This window comes from Petaurus breviceps, unplaced genomic scaffold, assembly GCF_028583685.1.
Source record: "Petaurus breviceps papuanus isolate PSGF00001 unplaced genomic scaffold, PetGlider_PUasm1.0 90994, whole genome shotgun sequence".
NCBI lineage: Eukaryota > Metazoa > Chordata > Mammalia > Diprotodontia > Petauridae > Petaurus > Petaurus breviceps.
Window position 1 is genome coordinate 8331800 of NW_027187393.1, and position 18459 is coordinate 8350258.

Genomic DNA, 18459 nt, shown 5'->3' on the forward strand with positions numbered 1-18459 from the left:
CTGCTATGATTTAGAACAATAACCATAATATCTAGTATTGATATAGCACCTAGCACAGGCTCTGTGCTAAGAGCTTTACAGATAACTCATCTGATTTTCACAACCTTGAGAGGTAGGTGCTATTATCATATCCATTTTACAGTTGAGGAAACTGAGGCAAATGGAGGTTAAGCGACTTGCTCAGGGTCACAGAGGTGGTAAATATCTGAGCTGGATTTGTACTCAAGTCTTCCACACTCCTGGCCCAGCACTCTATTCAATCAATACAACCACCTAGTTACTTCTTTTCACTAAGTACCTAATGCCAGAAGAATTGATGCTAGAGATCCCAGCACTTTCCTAGACTGTTAGCCTCTGCTAAGAACACACACCTACTGTTGTGGTTTTTGGGTTGCCAGTCAGAGCAACTGATGAGGAAGATGTTTCTAGAGACTTTCCTGCTGAATTTTAGGGATTCCCATTACAGCAGTAGAGGGCCCACTGGGTACAGGCAGATGATTAAAAAAATCCTGGCCTCTCCTTCCCCTCCCCTCGGTTAGACAAAGGACCTAACCAGCTTTCAACCCCAGATCTCCCACTGCTTCCTTAGGCAGAATTAGATATCATCTATGTTCAAAGGTTTCTTTCTCCTCAAATAATTGCCATCTCTATACCTGGGAGACCAGACTTTTTCATACCCTGACAAATTTCTTCCTTGACAGATCTACAAGTAGTACTGAATTCTGACATTCTTTGCATCAGTGTCTGTTTTCTAGTTCTGTGTTCTGAAAGGACACCAATAGCTTCTCTTTCTAGTCACCTGGGAGCCACTATAACCTTGGAAACATGCTTGACTCTTTCCCCCTCACTGCCCTTGTATCTAATTAGTTAACTAGTCCTGTCAGTTTTGCTGCTATGGCATCTTTCATATCTGTCCCCTTCTCTCTATTCATGCATTTGTCTACGAGTTTGTCTTTTATGTGGACTAGAGAAATAATCCCCTAAATGGTTTAGCTGCATCTAATCTCTCCTTTATTCTATCCAGGCAACTGTGAAAATGATCTTTCTTTTTTTTTTTCAAATGCTTTATTAACTTCTGATTTACATCATTCATTTCTACCAGATTTTGAGTTACAAATTTTCTCCCCGTTCTTCCCCTACCCAGCACCCCAAAATAGCAGTCCCACAGAATATCCCCTCCTCCAATCTGCTCTCTCCCATATTTTCTCCCATACCCCTTTTGACTTTTCCAGTGTATCTCTATGCCCCAGTGCCTGTATATCTTATTTCCCAATTACATGTAAAATAGTATTAATAATAGTATATATATATATATGTACATATATACATATATATATATATATATATATACATTTGAGTGATTTTAAAACTTTGAATTCCATATTCATTCCCTTCCTCTCTTGTCTCTCACCCTTACTGGGAAGATAAGCAGTTCAGCATAGGTTGTACATGTATGGCTAATGCAAAGCAATAACATAGTAGATATATTGTAAAAGACTGACTATATTTCCCTCCCTCCTATCCCACCTCCCACTTGTTCTATTCTCTACTTTGATCCTGTCCCTTTTCAAAAGTGGGTGCTCCCAACTTCCCTCCCCCCCAGCCTGCCCGCCCTTCCATCATTCCCCCTCTCATCCCCCTTCCCCCCTACTCTCCTGGAGGGTGAGATACCCTATTTAGTGTGTATTTCCTTCCCTTCTCAAGCCAAATTCAATGGGAATAAGGTTGACCCATTCCCTTTTGCCTTCCTATTCTTCCTCTCCATTGTAACCATTTTGCCTTGCCTCTTCTATATGATATAGTTTACCCCATTCAGTCTCTCCCCATCTCCTCTCATTATATTCCTCTCTCACCTCTTAATTTCACCTTTTAAGTATCATCCTTTTCTGTTAAATTGGTCCTGTGCCCTCTGTCTATGTATACCTGTAAACATATATACACACATTCACATATGTATTCATATGCCCATTTACCCTCATATATAGACATATATATATATATATATATATATATATACATATTTCTATTCCCTTCAACTACTGAGAAAAGTTTCGTAAGTTATAATTATTTTTTTCCATGTAGGAATGTAAATAGTTTAACTTTGATAAGTTCCTTATGATTTCCTTTCCCCATTTACCTTCTCATGCTTCTCTTGCTTCTTGTATGTGAATGTCAAATTTTCTATTCAGCTCTGGTTTTTTCATCAAGAATGCTTGAAAGTCCTCTATTCCACTGAATGACCATATTTTCCCCTGAACCATGATACTCAGTTTTGCTGGGTAGGTGATTCTTGGTTTTAATCCCAGCTCCTTTGACCTCCGGAATATCATATTCCAAGCCCTTTGATCCCTCATCGTAGAAGCTGCCAGATCCTGTGTTACCTTGATTGTGTTTTCACAATATTCAAATTGTTTATTCCTGGCTGCTTGTAATATTCTCTCCTTGATCGGGGAATTCTGGAACCTAGCTATAATATTCCTAGGAGTTTTAGAAAATGATCTTTCTAAGGCTCAGATATGACCATGTTAATCTATCCCCTCTCTAAAATTTTCACTGGCTCCTTACTGGCTTTGGGTTATAAGAAAGTTTGCTCACCTGACATTCAAATACCATCAAAATATGGATCCTGCCTACTACTCCAGGCTTATTTCATGATTTTCCATATTCATGTGCTCTATATTCTATTTAAAGTGATTACTAGTTTCCTAAGCACTGTGGATCTTCCATGCTCTCCAGCTCCAATTGTTGAAGTCCTTCCCTCTTTCCTTTAAGGACCAGCTCTGAAATTACTTCTAATATTAACTATCCCCTGATTGTCTCCTCCCTCATCAAGTTCAAGTGATATCTCCTTCCCAATTTTTTGTTATTGATGCTTAAAAAAAAGCCATACATTGTTGTCATTTCCCAATATACCACAATAGAACCCTCCTGTATAAGAAAATAAAGTGACATAAGCAGAGTGAAGTAAGCCCAATCAAGAGAACAATGACTACACAACATTGCAAAAGAAAACAATTGTACAAAACCTCAGAACTGTGAGTAACGCAATGACCAATCAAGATTGGAGAAGACTGATGGCATAGCATGTTTCCCACCCTTTAGTGGAGACAGGATGGACAAGTGATGCAGAAAGAGACATTTTCAGACACAGCTAATGATTGATTTGTTTTGCTCGACTATGACTATTTGCTATAAGGTAGGGCATTTCTTGGGAAGGGAAGTTGGAAGACTAGGGATAGGAGTAATACTAAAAGAAGAAAAGAAGTGCAAATAAAACATTTTTAAAAATACACAGAAGAAAGCAGAAGGAAATTTAGAAAGGACACAGACAAGTAAGTCAGTGTTAGAGAATTATATATATACACACATACACATATATAGTGTATGTATAAATGTATATATACATACATATATACAAATGTAAAACATATATACTTTAAAAAAGGAAGAAGGAAAAGAGAGAAGGTACAGTTACATGAAAAAAACTGACATACTGATCAAGATTGACAAAGAGGCTTCACTCCACATTTGGAGTCCATTGCTACTCTACATATAGGAGGAAAGTATGTTTCATCATCAGCCCTCTGGAAGTCACCATTGGCCATTGCATTGATCTGAGCTGTGATATCTTTCAATGCCACCTCACTTTTTTTTCACAGCATTTCCCCTGGACCTCTCCTTTGTAGCTTTCTTACTCTGACTTTTATTAGATTTATTTATGAATGAAATAACATTCATTAAGCTCTTACTATGTGCAAAGCTCCGTGTTCTTCACATCTATCTATCTATCTATCTATCTATCTATCTATCTATCTATCTATCTATCTATCTATCTATCTAAATGTCTTTCCCCTATTACAATAGAAGCACAGAACATCAGAAGGGGCCTTGGAAATCATTTAGTCCACCTTTCTCATTTTACAGATGAGGATAGTGAGGCCTAGAGAAGTGAAGTGATTTGTTCAAAGTCACAGCTAATGAGTAGAAGAATATAACCCAAACCCAGGATTATTTTTACTCCAAGTAAAAACATGGGCAGCTAGGTGGCATAGTGCATAGAGCACTAGACCTGAAGTCAGGAAGATTCTGAGTTAAAATTGAATAATAGCTGTGTGACCCCTGGGCAAGGTACTTTTGTTTGCCTCAGTTTCCTCATCCATAAAATGAGCTGGAGAAGGAAATGGCAAACCACTCCAGTATCTTTGCCAAAAGACAAAAACAAAACAAAACAAAAACCCAAATGGAGTCATAAACTGAAACAAATGAACAACCACAAATATCACTGTAGTGATAAACTATACTACATCCATCTCCTTGAGATTTGGGTCTGCATTATGGTTATCTTTGCAGAAGGTACTGTCCAGAAAGCTCTGCTCCTCACTCCCAAGGACATTAAGGCTTTTGTCCTTAGACTGTGGCCAAGGGCTTGGGAGCTAGCTGGGGTAGAGCACAGAACAGGCACTGTCACTGACCTGGAAGATTTTTTGGTTGAAATTCTCTGCATCCTCTTTACGAAGTTGCCTTTCTTGAGAGAGCTGTTCTTGAAGGCCCCGAAGGCTCTCATGGGCTTCTGAGAGCACCAGCTGTAGTTCTTTGATCTGGGGAGTGATGATCATGATAATAATGATGATGAAAATTAATAATTAATAAGAACAATGTCATATTTGTATAGCACTTTAAAATGTGCCAAGCACTTTTCCAACAACACTCTGCAAAGTAGCTATTGTAAATATTCCAATTTTTCAGTGGAAGAAACTGAGGAGGCCCAGACACAAGCACAGTGTTTAGCTGGGGTCAAGCCCAGAGCCCCTAAGTGCTAACGTTCTCTTAGAATCAGAGCATACTACCCACTACACTCTTGCCATGAGGGACAGACTCAAAGCCCTGTTGAAATCTTCCTTCCCTGGGAGATCCAAGGGAGTCAGGAAGGAGTGAAGTCAGAAATCTCCTTCTTTTATCCTTAAACATTCCCCACAAAATTGTCCTGGGAGGATAATGGTACCTCTGACCCTTTCTGTACCAAACACATGGTCATTCCCCCTTTGCTCTTTTCCCATTAATCTATGCTTCATAGCACAGTTAGCCCTAAGCCCATTTTCAGTTCTTTCCAGCCTAAAGTAACTTCTCCCTTTGACCCTTCTACAACATTTACTGCCTACTTTACTCATCTGGCTACTAATCACAAATGGCCTTGTGTCACCTCTCATAGTATGATTTCATACTTCATAGGCTTGTCTGGTCTCCCCAATTAGACTATAAGCCTCTTGAGAGCCAGGATCTCTATGTTAAATCTCTTCTGTACACCACACACACATACACGCAATGCCTAGCAAAGAGCCTGAACTCAACAAATATTGGTTGACCCATCAGTCAATATTGATTAAGTATCTACTATGTGCTGGGTATACAAAAAGAGACAAAAGACCTGCCCCCAAGGAGCTTATAATCAAAGGGGAGAGATAACATGCAAACAAATATATAGAAAGCACAGGATAAATAGGAAATAATTAACAGAGAGAAGGCATTGGAATTAAGAGGGGATGCTGGAGGCTTCGTGTAGAAGGTGGGATTTCAGGTGGGACTTAAAGGAAGCCAAGGGAGGTCAGTAGTTGAAGCTGAGGAAGTATTGAGTAGTAGAGTGTCACGGTTAGAACTGGGACTTAAGAAAATCGTTTTGGTGGCTTAATGGAGAATGGAGTAGAGTGGGGAGAGACTTGAGGCGGGCAGACCCATAGGCAGGCTACTGCAACAATCCAGGCATGAAGTGATGAGGGCCTGCATCAGGGTGGCAGCAGTGTCAGAGGAGAGAAAGGGGCTATTCAGGAGATGTTACAAAGGTGAAATCAGCAGGCAGATAATTAATTGACTACAAACATGGCATTCATGTTGTCCTCTCTTTCAGTCTATTGACCCACTTAGGTATTGAGGTGTTATCAGTCCCAGTCTTGTTTTCTGTCCACTATCCCATGCTAGAGCCCCATTAACATACACAAAATGCCATCCTCAACAAATGCCTATGTCCATAACAGAGTACCCTTAAAATATATGCCTGTTTGGATATGCACCTGGAGAGTCTAAATTGGCCTTGTGGGCAGCCTAGGAAATCATTACAGGCCTGAGAGCAGGGCCTATGGGGGCATGGTGATTCTTGGACAGGTCCTGGGCAGCTCCAAGGCACAATCCCAGGTGGCAATCAAACCAACCCTATGGTCATAAGATCACAGACCTAAAGCTGGAAGAGACCTCCAAAGTGATTTAGTTCAATCCCTTCAACTTACTGATAAAGAAATAAAGGCCCAGGAAGGTAAGTGGACAAAGTAACAAGTAATCAGTATCAGAGGTGAGGATTTCACCCAACCTTCCCAGAGCGATACCAGACTCTTAAAAGCCAACCCAAGTCCAGAGAGACCCCTTAGGCTAGCTGTGGATTTTCCAGATCTTAACTTGTCTACTCAGGGAAAACTCAAGGAGGCCTGCTAAGATTCATGATAAATCTGGAAAAGACAACATAACTTGTATTATGTTGGGGGAAAATGGGACAACCTAACACTCCTTCACAGAATCTCTTCCTTCAAGATGCATCTCAAGTACCACCTCCATGAAGCCTTTCTTGATCCCTCCAACTGCTAGTTACTTCCCTTCCAAACTACCTTTTTTTAAAACTACTTTTAATTTATTTAGTATGTAGTTATCTATGTTTTTGTCTCCTTCAGCAAAGTGTAAGCTCCTTGATGGCAGGAATTGTTTCATTCTTACATAGTGCTTATACACTGGAGGCTTTGCACAAATGCTTGTTGATTGACTAACCTTTGGGAACTGCTACAGAATCCCCTCTTATGAGACCTAGCCTGCTTGTCCTGATGTACCCTGCTCTAACCATTCCCAGGACCCCCTGGCCCAGGCGCACCTCAGTAGCATAGGATTCATTGTCTTCAGCTTGATAAGTCTTGTAGCTCCGGGTGAGTTCGGGTTTGGGGTCCGGGTCGCTGCTAGTGGTGCAGAAGGTCTCCCTGGCCCGGGGCTCCCAGTCTGGCGGGTCTCTAAAGTCAGGCTGCATGCATGGGCAAACCAATGAAAACAAACGAAAAGAGCTGGGAGATCAAAGGGGTGAGAAGAATAACCCAGAAAAACAGAACAATGGGTATCCAAGAACAATAAAAGCTACAAGATGAGGAAAGGGAGGAGAAGAAGGTTATATAGTATGGCACAGGAAAGTAAAGAAAAGGATGAGTAGGAAATAAGGGGACTGAGTTGGATAGGGGGAGGGGAGTAGGAAGAGAGAAAAGAGAGAATGGAAAAGGGGGGTGGGAGTGTATAGACACTAATATGGCATCATGCAGAAGCAGGGGAAGGGAAACCAGGGCACAAGGAGGCAGTACTTTCAATAAATGACCCTGTACTTGATCCCTCAGCCCATCTTTCTCTAGGACATGCTGAACGGGAAAGCCCCATCCCTGTACCTTTGGCTTCCTTGATCTCTTTTGAGCTTCAGGGACTATATTCCATTGTTAACTGCTCCCACTATTTGTTTGATTTAGCTGAGTTAGGACCTGTTTCTCAGAGAAAGAGATGAGAAAACAGGAAATCTCTATTCTCCTATTTGTAATAACAATAATTAAATCTGACATTTACTTGAATCCTTGCAACGCACTTTTCGTATATTTTCTCCTTTAGAGCCTGTTAACAATCCTGTAAGGTAGGTGCTCTTATTATTCTCATTTTACAGATTAGGAAACTGAGGCTCACAGGAATGAAGTGACTTGTAAAAGGCTGCAGAACCAGTAAGGGGGTGACCGAAGATTTGAACCCAGGTCTTCTGAATTTCAAGTCTAGTGTCCCATACATTATGCCTCTCTAACTATGTATACTATTTGGGTGCAGGAAGAAAAACACCTTCCCTCTTTACAGAAGTAAGATGCTTTTAGAACAGGGTTACTATGGATAGGGGATAGAGTAAGGGTGGGGAACCTTCCACCTCGAGGTCACATGTAGTCTTCTAGGTCCTTAGGTATGGCCTGACTGAGTCCCAGTTTTACAGAACACGTCCTTTTATTAAGGGGATGTTTTCTGTGAAGTTTGGATTCAGTCAAAGGGCCAAACTTCAGGACCTAGAGGACCACATATGGCTTCAAGGTCTAAGGTTACCCACCCCTGGATAGAGCAGCTGTTAACTTTGAGCCTTCATGAGGTTGGTGTATCTATTGGTGTATCTATTTGTGTCTATTGGTGTCTGTTACTGTGTAGCTCAGGCAATAGGGAAGTTGCATTTCAGTGTGAATCTCAGCTCTGGTTCAGATGTGTGGAGGCGGGCAGCAGGGAGTGTGGGTGGTATATGTTATGGTATGTCCTGTGTGTGTCTTAGGGAATCTATAGGGACAAAGACTGTGTCTTGGATCATGAGAACAGCACATAGGAAAGAAGCAGCATCAGAAGGGATGTCAAGGGTCATCTAGTCCCTTCGACAGATGAGAAAACTAAGGCCTAGAGAGAAGTAACTTGCCAAAACTCATGCAGGCTGGATGCAGCATTGCTGGTATTAAAACCCAAGTGCTCTAATTCCAACCAAGTGTTCTTCCCACTATGCTGTACTCCTGTCTTTAAATCCCTCTCCATCCTATCATGGTGTCTGTCACCCAGTGGTACTCATATGTGTTTGCTGATTGAATGAATAAATTCACTTGGTTATTCAAAAAGCATTTATTAAGTATCAATGATGTGCCAGGAACTTTGATGGGCCCTGGGAATTCAGAGACAAAAATAAAACTGCCTGTGCCCTCTACTGAGGATAAACGCATACACATTTAAGTAAATGCAAAGTAACTGGGATGGGGGAGGGTAGAAGGGCACTAGCAACTGGCCTCATGTAGGAGGTGGCTCAGGAGCTGAGTTTCAAAGGAAGCTAGGAATTGAAAAGGCAGATGAGGAGGGAATGAATTCCAGTCATGGAGGATGGCCTGTACAAAGGCAAGAGGGAGACAGAATGCTATGTTTGGGGAACAAGTAGGCTGGTCTGGTTAGAACAGAGTTCATGGATAGGGGAAATAGGTAATAAAGCTGGAAAGGTGGACTCCAGCCAGATTTTGGAGGACTTAAAAGCCAAGTAGAAGAGTTTGTCATGTATCTCAGAGGCAACAAGGAGCCAGTGGAACTTCTTGAGTAGAATTCTGGTTAACATGGTCGCACCTAAGTTTTAGGAAAATCTATTTGGCAGCTTTACAGAGAATGGGTTGGAGACGAAAAAGGCTTTTAACGGGGAGACCAATCAGGAGGTTATTATAATAGCCCGAGCAAGAGATCATGAGACTCTGGATTAGGGTGGTGGCCCAGTGAGGTGAGAAAAGGAGCATGGGCCTGGTTCTCAGCCATAGATTACTTGTACCTTTTAGTACCTAATAATATTGCCAGTAATTATTACCATATTAACCATATTACCAGTAATAATTACCATATTAACAGTATAGCCATGCACTGTTAGGTATTCAAGTTATTTGAATTTGTCTCAGATCTCCAAACTAGATTATAAGCTCTATGAGGACAGGTCCTATAGCTTCCTCCAATAAAATATGAACTTCTTGAAGGCAAGAACCATTTAATTTTTGTTTCTGTATCTTTAGCTACCTAGCACATATTAGATATTTAATAAATGCTTGTTGACCATCTATTGATTGAATGCATAGAATGAGCTAGAGCTTCTCCGAATATAACTACTTAGAAAAACTACATGAATTCCTTCATACCACTACAGAAAGGACTCTTAACCCAGGGTCAGTGAACCTTTTATTTTTAAAAGCTTGGTAACTAACTCTATTTTAATATAGTTGGTTTCCTTTGTAATCCTATGTATTTTATTTTATACATTTAAAAACATTACTCTGAGAGGTCTGTAGGCTTCACTAGATTCCCAAGGAGTCGATGACACAAAAAAGTTTAAGAAACCCTGCACTAGGGCATCCGTGGCATAATGTTCCCATTCTACCTCCATCCTTCTTTTCTTTGCTTGTCTAACCTCAAGGTCCAGCTTCTTCCTGAAGCCCACCTCTATTTCTCTAGCCCCCATTAATTTCTCTCAGATCTGAACTTTAGTAACCTTTAGAGACTCATAATTTAACCCTGGATTTTATCCTGTCTTATACTTCTCTCTGAGTGGCCCTTTGTTATTCTCATCTTACTAAAAAGTTTACAAGATCCCTCAGGGCACAGGTTTTGTGTTTTATAAGTATTCCAACGGTCTGCAGTACACTGCTGGGCAAAGAGTAAGGGCTCCATAAATGCCCTTTGAATGATTCATCCTGTAACCAGTTAGCTCAGCAGGTCAAGATGACAAGATTCAGCTCCTTACAGGCCTGAGAGCTTTGTTCTGTTCTTCAAAGTTACCATCTGCCCATTGGCCCTTGGCCAACTCTCACAAATGCATTCCATGATCACCCGAAGAATAATCAGGGGACAGCTCAGTATTATCCAACATGGCTAGTGCTAAGCATGGTACTCTTCTCCCTGAAGTGTTTTACAAATGTCTGCTTAATGAAATGGAATGCCAGGGCACTGTCCTGGAGTGGGAAGTTTACTTCTTCCTTAAAATGAGTTTTTTCAAATGATTTGAATGTTCAGTGGTACAGAGAACTCCTGAGACACCAGACATTTATGGGCCAGAGAAGTATGAAAGTTTAGGCAACTTTGGGTCCCTAGCTATGGAGCCTCAGTGAAAAGGTTTCAGGAATCCAGACACTGAGGAGGGTCTGATGGCCCTGATCACTCTAAGGACAAGCAAGGCATCCCTGACTTAGAAGGGCCTTGACCTAGCCCCTCCATTTCACTTCCTGAAACTTACCTCATTTCAAGCAGGTGTGTTTTTCCTAAACATTCCATCCTTTCTGTTTTTCTGTCCTTGGGAATGCTGCCCTGATGCCACCTGGAATGCAATGCTCTCCCCCTACCTGCTATTCATAAGCCTTCGAGGCCCAGCTCAAGCCCAACCTCTTTGATAAAGCCTTCCACAACTTTGCTAGCTTTCTATAGCTCTCTGAACTGCCTATTAGCATGAAACAGTTAGAGAAACTAATTATATGCTGCCTTGTCCCATTTCAAAATTATAAACAGCGTCTTAGTAACTAAACTGTTAGTTCTTCTAGGTGAAGACCTGCTACAGGGCAAGGTACAAAAGGTGCTCAGTGAACAGGGTGATAAGATCACACAATTTGCACTAGAAGGGCCCTAAGATTAGCCCAAATCCTGTCATTTTACAAAGGATGTAACTAAGGCCCAGAGAGGGGAATAGCCTCACCTGAGGATACACCAGTAATAAGTCATAGAGCCAGATTTTTGAACCCAGGTATGCCCACTCCCAACTTAGTGTGCTTTCCACTATATTCCATGGACACTCACTGATTACTTAAATGCCCACTTCATTCACTTGCAGCTTGGACAACATCCATACTATCAAATTGTTGGTGGTACCAAAGTATAGTCTATAGAGTATGTCCCATTTCCCTGTAAAGGGACAGGAGGGTAAAAGAGGGAGGTATAAGTTGTTTTGGGTTTCATTAAAAAGCAGGAAATGTTAGCATGGCAAAGAAACCTGTAATTCTAGTGAGGCATATACTCTACCTGAGAGGAAGAAGAATGACCTTAGTCTCACCTGGAAGTCAGAGCCATGCTCTTTGCACAGAACTTCCTTGGAGGAGTCCTGGGCCGCTGGGGTTGGCAGAGAGGAGGTTTCTGTAGACTCTTTCAAAGAGTCCCCAATGTTATCCACTTTCCTCATGAAGGCGTTCAGCTCTTGTTGCAGGAGCCCAAGCCTCATGAAGATAACATTGATAAGTTTGGAATCACTGGAGCTCTCACTGTTATCCAAGGACTCATTCAACATGAGGTCTGCACAGTCATTGTCCAGGCATAGCTTGAGGCTGGATATGAAGCCATTGGCATCTGAAATTAACACATCGATAGCTTTGCTGACCAGGGCAGCCTGGTCCCTGATGCCAGGTAAAACCTCAAGGTCTCTGGCTTTAAAGAGCTTGGTAAGGTGGGCATCAGGCAGCTTTGTGATGCCATTGTCCACTGTCCGCTCAGGGTGGCCTAGAGTATCGTTCTCTCCTCCAATGGGCACTTCTCTCCAGAGGGTGGTGGGGATGCACTGGGCAGAATCCCCAGCCTCAGCATCTGTCTCAAGCATGGGTCGCAGGGTCTGACAGGAGGCCAGGTCGCAGCGCTGCAGGTTAGAGAGCAGGACCCGGTTCTCATACTGCAGCTTCTTTACCTTGCCACTGAGCTCACTGATCTGGATCTTGGCAGTGGCCAGCTCCTCCTGAGATGGCTCGCTGATCACCGAGCAGCTGTCTTCAGACAAGGTGACGTCCAAGTCGTGTTCTGACTTGTACTTGTTCAGCTCGTTCATGAGAAGCTTGTTCTGGTCTTCCAGCTCAGCAGAAGACCTCCTCAGGAGCTCAGCTTCCTCCTCCACAAACTGAAGGTGTCTCCTCAGCTCGGCCAGGCTCTCCCCGGACTCCCCCCCACAGTTCATGGAAGAAAAAGCAAACCGTATATCAGGGCCAATGTAGTCCTTGTCACCCTGCCCTTTCGTGTCTTCCATCTCTGCTCTCAGCCCCCGATTTTCAACCTCAAGCTCGACGATTCGGCGGCTCAGGATGTTGGCCTCTTCCTCGACAAGCTTTAGATGTACCTTCAGTTCCGCTTCCCTTGAATGAGGGGAATCAGCCAGCTCCTCCACAGACAAGGAGCTGTCCAAGTCCCCATACAGAGACCGGTATTTGACCAGCTCCTCCTTCATGCTGTCGTTTTCCTTAGCTAATTTGGTGAGCTTCTTGCACATCAGAGCTGACTCTTCCTTGGCAAAGTGTAACTGACACTTCAGATCTGCATTGTCCTCCTAAGAGCCAGAAACAGACAGAGAATTTTAAAAAGCCCAAGAATGTTATCAGCAGAATCATGTCTGGCTTGGTGGCACATCATCTCATATCTAGAGCTGCCTGAGTTATGGGACCTAGGACAAGTCACTTCCTCTTGGTTTTCTCATCTGTAAAATGGTGATAATAACATTCTCTGCCTTCCTTACAGGGTGATTGGGACAATTAAAAAAACACTTAGACAATCTATTTGGCACTTTTCTAATGCTCCTTTGGGTTTATTTTATCAAATGCACAGGTTGTCTCCTATAGTTGGAATGTTCCCTAGCCATCTTTGCCTCTTGGAACTCCTCCATCCCTCTGAACTGACTTGTATGCCCTCCACCAAGAGGACTTTTCTGATTTCCCCAGGTGGTGGGTGCCCTGACCCATTACAGATTGTATATTTATTTACCTGTAAAGATGTTGTATTTTCTGCTCTCATCCCCAGTATAATTTAATCTTGGAGGGCAAGGACCAGATTGTTTTTGTACAGTCAGTTCTTTGGTAATACATGTTTCAAAAATGCCAATGTTCCAATGTGATATATTTGGGAACATTTCAAGCATAATTTGAAACAATGAGAATGAAGGAAACTACAGCACTTCACAACAACTCACAAGCTGTAACCCTTTTAGGCCTGCTTCCATATACAAACTACAAGTTTTTATCAAAGTAACTGGCCATATCTGTTGTATATCCTCTGGTACAGTAGGAGCTGGTCTGGCCTACCCCTACCACTCACGCTGCCACTTTGCCCGGAGTTTTGGTCTACCCAGGCACAGGGCAAGTAGCGGCCCAGGGCCACGGAAATGACCATTATTTATTGGAGCATTTATATATTTCATAACCTTTTAACATGTATATAAAATTGTGCTACTGGTTTTCATTACATTCTTATCATTTCTTTTTATGTGTCACTAATGAAGTCTTTGAGTGTCATATTGCCAACCTCATTTTCCCCATAAATTCTGTGGTTTTTACTGCTTGGTTTTGCATAGCTCAGAGCTTTCTAGGAACATATATGTTGAATTATAGCAGAACTGACAGTATTTGTATCCTGAGTACATAAGACATAGTAGACACTTGATAAATTATTAAATTATTAGCATTCTTAAAATTCAAATGACTCCCAATCTACATCTCTAGCCCTAAATCTCTCCTGAAATCCACTATTTGTTAGAGATATCTTGACAGATGTTTTACATTTTTCCTTTCTTTGTTGTCCTTCCAGTTTCCCCCTTAAATGCCCTCACAGGATAACCTGACTTAGCTGGGTTTCTCAAGGATGATCTGATTTAACTGAATATCTCATCATGCTTTCTATAAATTGTTTTTTACCCTCAATCACATTTCACTATTTCATGAGGCAATACTATTCGTAATCTCCCACAATTCTTCTCTAAGATTTTATAAACACACTTATACTCTAAATTGATGTCCTTGGCTGCTATATTTCTGTGCCTGGTAAGATGACTTTTTGCTGTTTGCTGACTGAGTAGTTGATAGGCCTTTATGACCTCTTTATGACTTTGGGGGGGTTTATGGAAAAATCTATAATTTCATTAGTATTTCCAGTGAGGAAACTCCCCTACAAAAGTAAACTACTTCCTAGACTGTAACTTAAGCTTTAGAAAGTTGCCTGGGCCATTGAGAGTTTAAGTGTTCAAGGTCATATAACCTATATGTCTCAGATAAGGAACTTAAAACCCAAGTCTTCCTGATTTGGATGCCTCCTCTTTATCTATACACAACATAATCCTATGCCCCAAATCACATGGAACCTCTGGAACTTGAACCCAGTTATATAACTGAAATGGTTACTGTAAGAGGCATGGGAAAAAAGGGAGGTGTAGAAGGACTAGGTCTGAATGAGGATGAAGAATAATTTAGGAAGAACGAGGCAGAAGGAGAGATCAAAGGGCAAGACGGGAACTTCAGAGCTCAAGAGCAAGGAGAGAGCACAGTTTTGGGTATGGTCTAAGAGGTGTCCACTCTTCTGGTTGATTAAGGTAGAGTAAAGATCAAAGTCTTGGGAGTCAAGGAGGTGGATGGAAGGATCAGGGTATTGAAGGTGACATCACACTTTCTGTATTCTGGCACTTGTCGAATCTGGGTTCCCTCTGCTGGACTGCTCATCATTATCCATTTTGGATGGCTCCTACTTTCATGTCCCTTGACAAGCTAAGCCAGTAACAGGGATAGGCTTTCAGACATTCCTCGAATAATCACTTGGCAGCATCTGAAGGTGCTGGTTTTGACATGATCCTTATTGCTGTGATCTACTGGCCTCCTGATCATATATCCTTTTTTCTCAAGGAGTTTAGTACCTGGCTCAGTCTTCTTTTCCAATCCAACCCCTTGGCTGTAATATTTAGGAACTTCAGTATATAAGTACCAGAAGTAGAAGTGTGAGAAAGGACTTGGTTAAACGGGAGTTCTTCAATGATAGTTCAGGGGTTCCAGAAGATATGATGGAAGGAAGATGGAAAGCAGAAAATGGCAGGACTGAGCTAGATAGTAAATGGGAAGTAGAAAGAAGGGAAGGAGGTTTTCAAGGCAGTGACTCTAAATCACAGGGATCCAGGAAAGGAGAAGAGGATGCACAAGTCTGCTTGTCATTGGATGGGGGAAGTACATCCCCAAGATCTTAAAGTATGCTAGGCCAGTGACTGAATTCTGTAGCTTTGCCCCTATGGCCTCCATATAAGAGGCCAGTTTAGACTGTCAAACTTCAAGGCCCCATGGCCCTGTCAGCAAAGACTATGAAGAAACTCTGCAGGCTCTGAAGTGCCAAGCCTAAAGCACTTAAGACTCACTTCCTCCAGGAAGCTTTCCCATGAACCTTCACCTCAAAAATGTTAACTTCTCAGTTTTGCATTCCTAGACCCTCAGCCAGTTTGCACTGTGGCTGTTTCTTTGCATTCTTAGTTATTCTCTCTAAGTTTGTCATCTTATTAAAAGGAAATTTCTTGAGGTCAAGGCCCAAATCTTTTTAAATAAACAGGTGAATTTTTCAGGGACCGAGGGGAAATAGAGTAAGCTAGGCAGTCATTCCTGTGTCATTCCTCTGAAGTTCACTGTTGAATTTAATTTAACAAGCATTTATTTAGCAACTATCATACAATAGCCCAGGCACTTAATACTAGGAATCTAAAGACAAAAAATCTAAAACAATCCTTAGCCTTAAAGAGCTTTAGAGTCTACTGGGTGAAACAACACACACAGATTAGTAAATGAAATGCGTAGCAAAGTCTAAGTCTTCTTTTATCTACCCCAGAGCACCCAGCATACAGCAGGCACTTAAAATTGATAAATTAATCATTCATCCAAGCAGCCTGAAGGTCACAAGCTCTTACCATTTAGTCACTCTTCCTTTCATTCATTCAACTGCTATGTATGTTAAAAAAAAAATCCCAGAAAAAAAAATCTGAAAATATGCGTGTGGGTTGGCATTATAAGCAGCCCCAAGCTTCAGCCCATGATGACTTTTGGCTTTTTCTACCCTCCATCTTGCTAAGTATAAGTACTTCAGTCCACCAGAATTTTTTGGGACACAGAAGGACTAAAGGGTACAGTGAAGGAACACTGGTTTTAGAGTCAGACCACTTGCTTGGATTTTTATCTGGATTCTGCCACTTACTATATGACCTTAAGGAGTCAGTCCTCCTCATCTGTAAAAGCAAAAGGGCTGGGCTAATAGACCTCTAGATTTCCTTTTGGTTCTAAATCTTTGGAACTCAGGAGGTTTAGGTTCTAGTACCCACTCTTTCACTATCTTACATTATAACCTTGGGTAAGTCTCTTTAGGCCTCAATTTCCTTATCTGTAATATGAAAAGCCCAGCTTGTAATTTCTCAGATTCATCCCAATTCATCTTCTGTAGGAGTCAACATCTTTACCTAACAAGTCCATGCATCCTACCTGACATAGACCTCATCCCATCCTTAGCATTAAATCCATAGAGTCAGAGATGAAGGTTGAAAGGGTCCTTAGAAGTCATCTAACCCAAACTCTTCCTTGAGGAATCCCCTACTGGGGAAGAGGAAATTGAAGTCCAAAGAGGCTATGTGATTTGTTCCAGGTCATACAGGTAGTAATGACAAGAGCTTGAATTTGAACCCAGGTACTCTTATTCCACTGCATGGGAATTTGAAGGTGTTAAGGAGTAGTAGGGGGCTCATTCCCCAGCAAGGATGATAGTGGAGGGGGAAAAAAACTCTCTGATTTGGGGAAAACTAAAGTGGAAAAGGCTATTAAATTTATTGGAGAAAGGGCTAGCCAAGGAGCAAAATTAGCAGAGGGCCACAGGGTAAATATCAGGGAAAGAGAAGATAAATGAAAGTAATCTCAGAGAAGCATGTTTTAGGAGATGCTTCTAGAGCTTAGAAGGTACCAAGACTGTTTTGATAGGACAAGATCCAAATGTGAACAGAAGCCTCAAAAGAAAACCTATTTGGAAGGTGTCAGTCCTGGCCTGCTGTCAGCTCTGAAAGTCAAAAATGAGTCAGTCAAAGCCTCAGTCACATCCCTGACAATTAATTCAGGGCCCCCATAAACCAGTCACAACATGAAGCAGCCTGATAAAAATGAAAAAACTTGATTTTCACTGGTCAGCTTCTATTAAACATTTTTACTTTATATTTTATTCATGGCACCAGCATCTATTGCATTTAAAAAACAGCACTGAATGTGAGAAATTTGGTGTGCCTGCAGGGGCTATATCTGCTTATTTATTATATTGAGTTACACTGCATATTTTGTTAATAAAAAAAAAAAAACAAAAATGGTAATCATTCATATACACATGGGTTCCTGGGGCTTCCTAAGGATCCTTAACACACAGGATGGGAACCACTAGACTGGATAATGCCTAACATCCATTCCTTCTCAAGATATTAGTTATTACATAGGCAATTGTGTCTAGCCAGAGAGATCAAGGGACAATGGTATTTTATAGGATCACGGGATTTAGAGCTAAAAGGGCCGTGAGTGATCGAATCCACCCCTTTCATTTGACTGATGAGGAAAATGAGGTCCACAGAGAAATCAAGTGACTTGAAGCATATAATATCTTACATGTATAATAACAACAACTCATTTCTATTGTGCTTTATGGTAGTACAGTCATTATCTCCATCTTATAGATAATTAACTGAGGCTCAGAAAATTTAAATGATTTGTCCATGATCACACAGTTAGTAATTATTGGAGCTAAGGTCTTCTTTTATCAAGTCTGGGACTCTTTCCAATACAACACAGTTTATGTATTACTAACACATATATGATGTGCATGCTAATAATTTATATAATTTAAATGTACATTTGAACAATAACATTTAATAATTCCATATTTCTTTTGACTTTTCAAAGGGCTTCAGTATCCCCTATCTCATTTTATCCTCACAACAACCCCATGAGATAGACAGGATAGGAATTTTTGTTGTTCAGTCATTTCAGTCATGTGACTCTTCATGACCCCATTTAGGGTTTTCATGGCAAAGATACTGAAGAGGTTTGCCATTTCCTTCTCAAGCTCATTTGACAGATGAGGAAA

The 18459-nt window shown here is 41.4% G+C and overlaps 1 protein-coding gene across 3 annotated transcripts in view; it reads right to left on the reverse strand.

Moving 5' to 3' along the window:
- Positions 1-18459, reverse strand: part of MTCL2 (microtubule crosslinking factor 2) — a 135873-nt gene that overhangs the window by 41505 nt on the left and 75909 nt on the right. For 2 of the 3 annotated variants that reach the window (XM_069077800.1, XM_069077801.1), the window contains exons 5-7: positions 11636-12886; positions 6908-7051; positions 4473-4598 (exon numbers count right to left, since the gene is read on the reverse strand). In XM_069077800.1, the coding sequence (XP_068933901.1) occupies positions 4473-4598; positions 6908-7051; positions 11636-12886 (1521 nt within the window). The remainder of the gene's footprint in view (positions 1-4472; positions 4599-6907; positions 7052-11635; positions 12887-18459) is intronic. The other variant, XM_069077802.1, reaches the window with a different exon arrangement.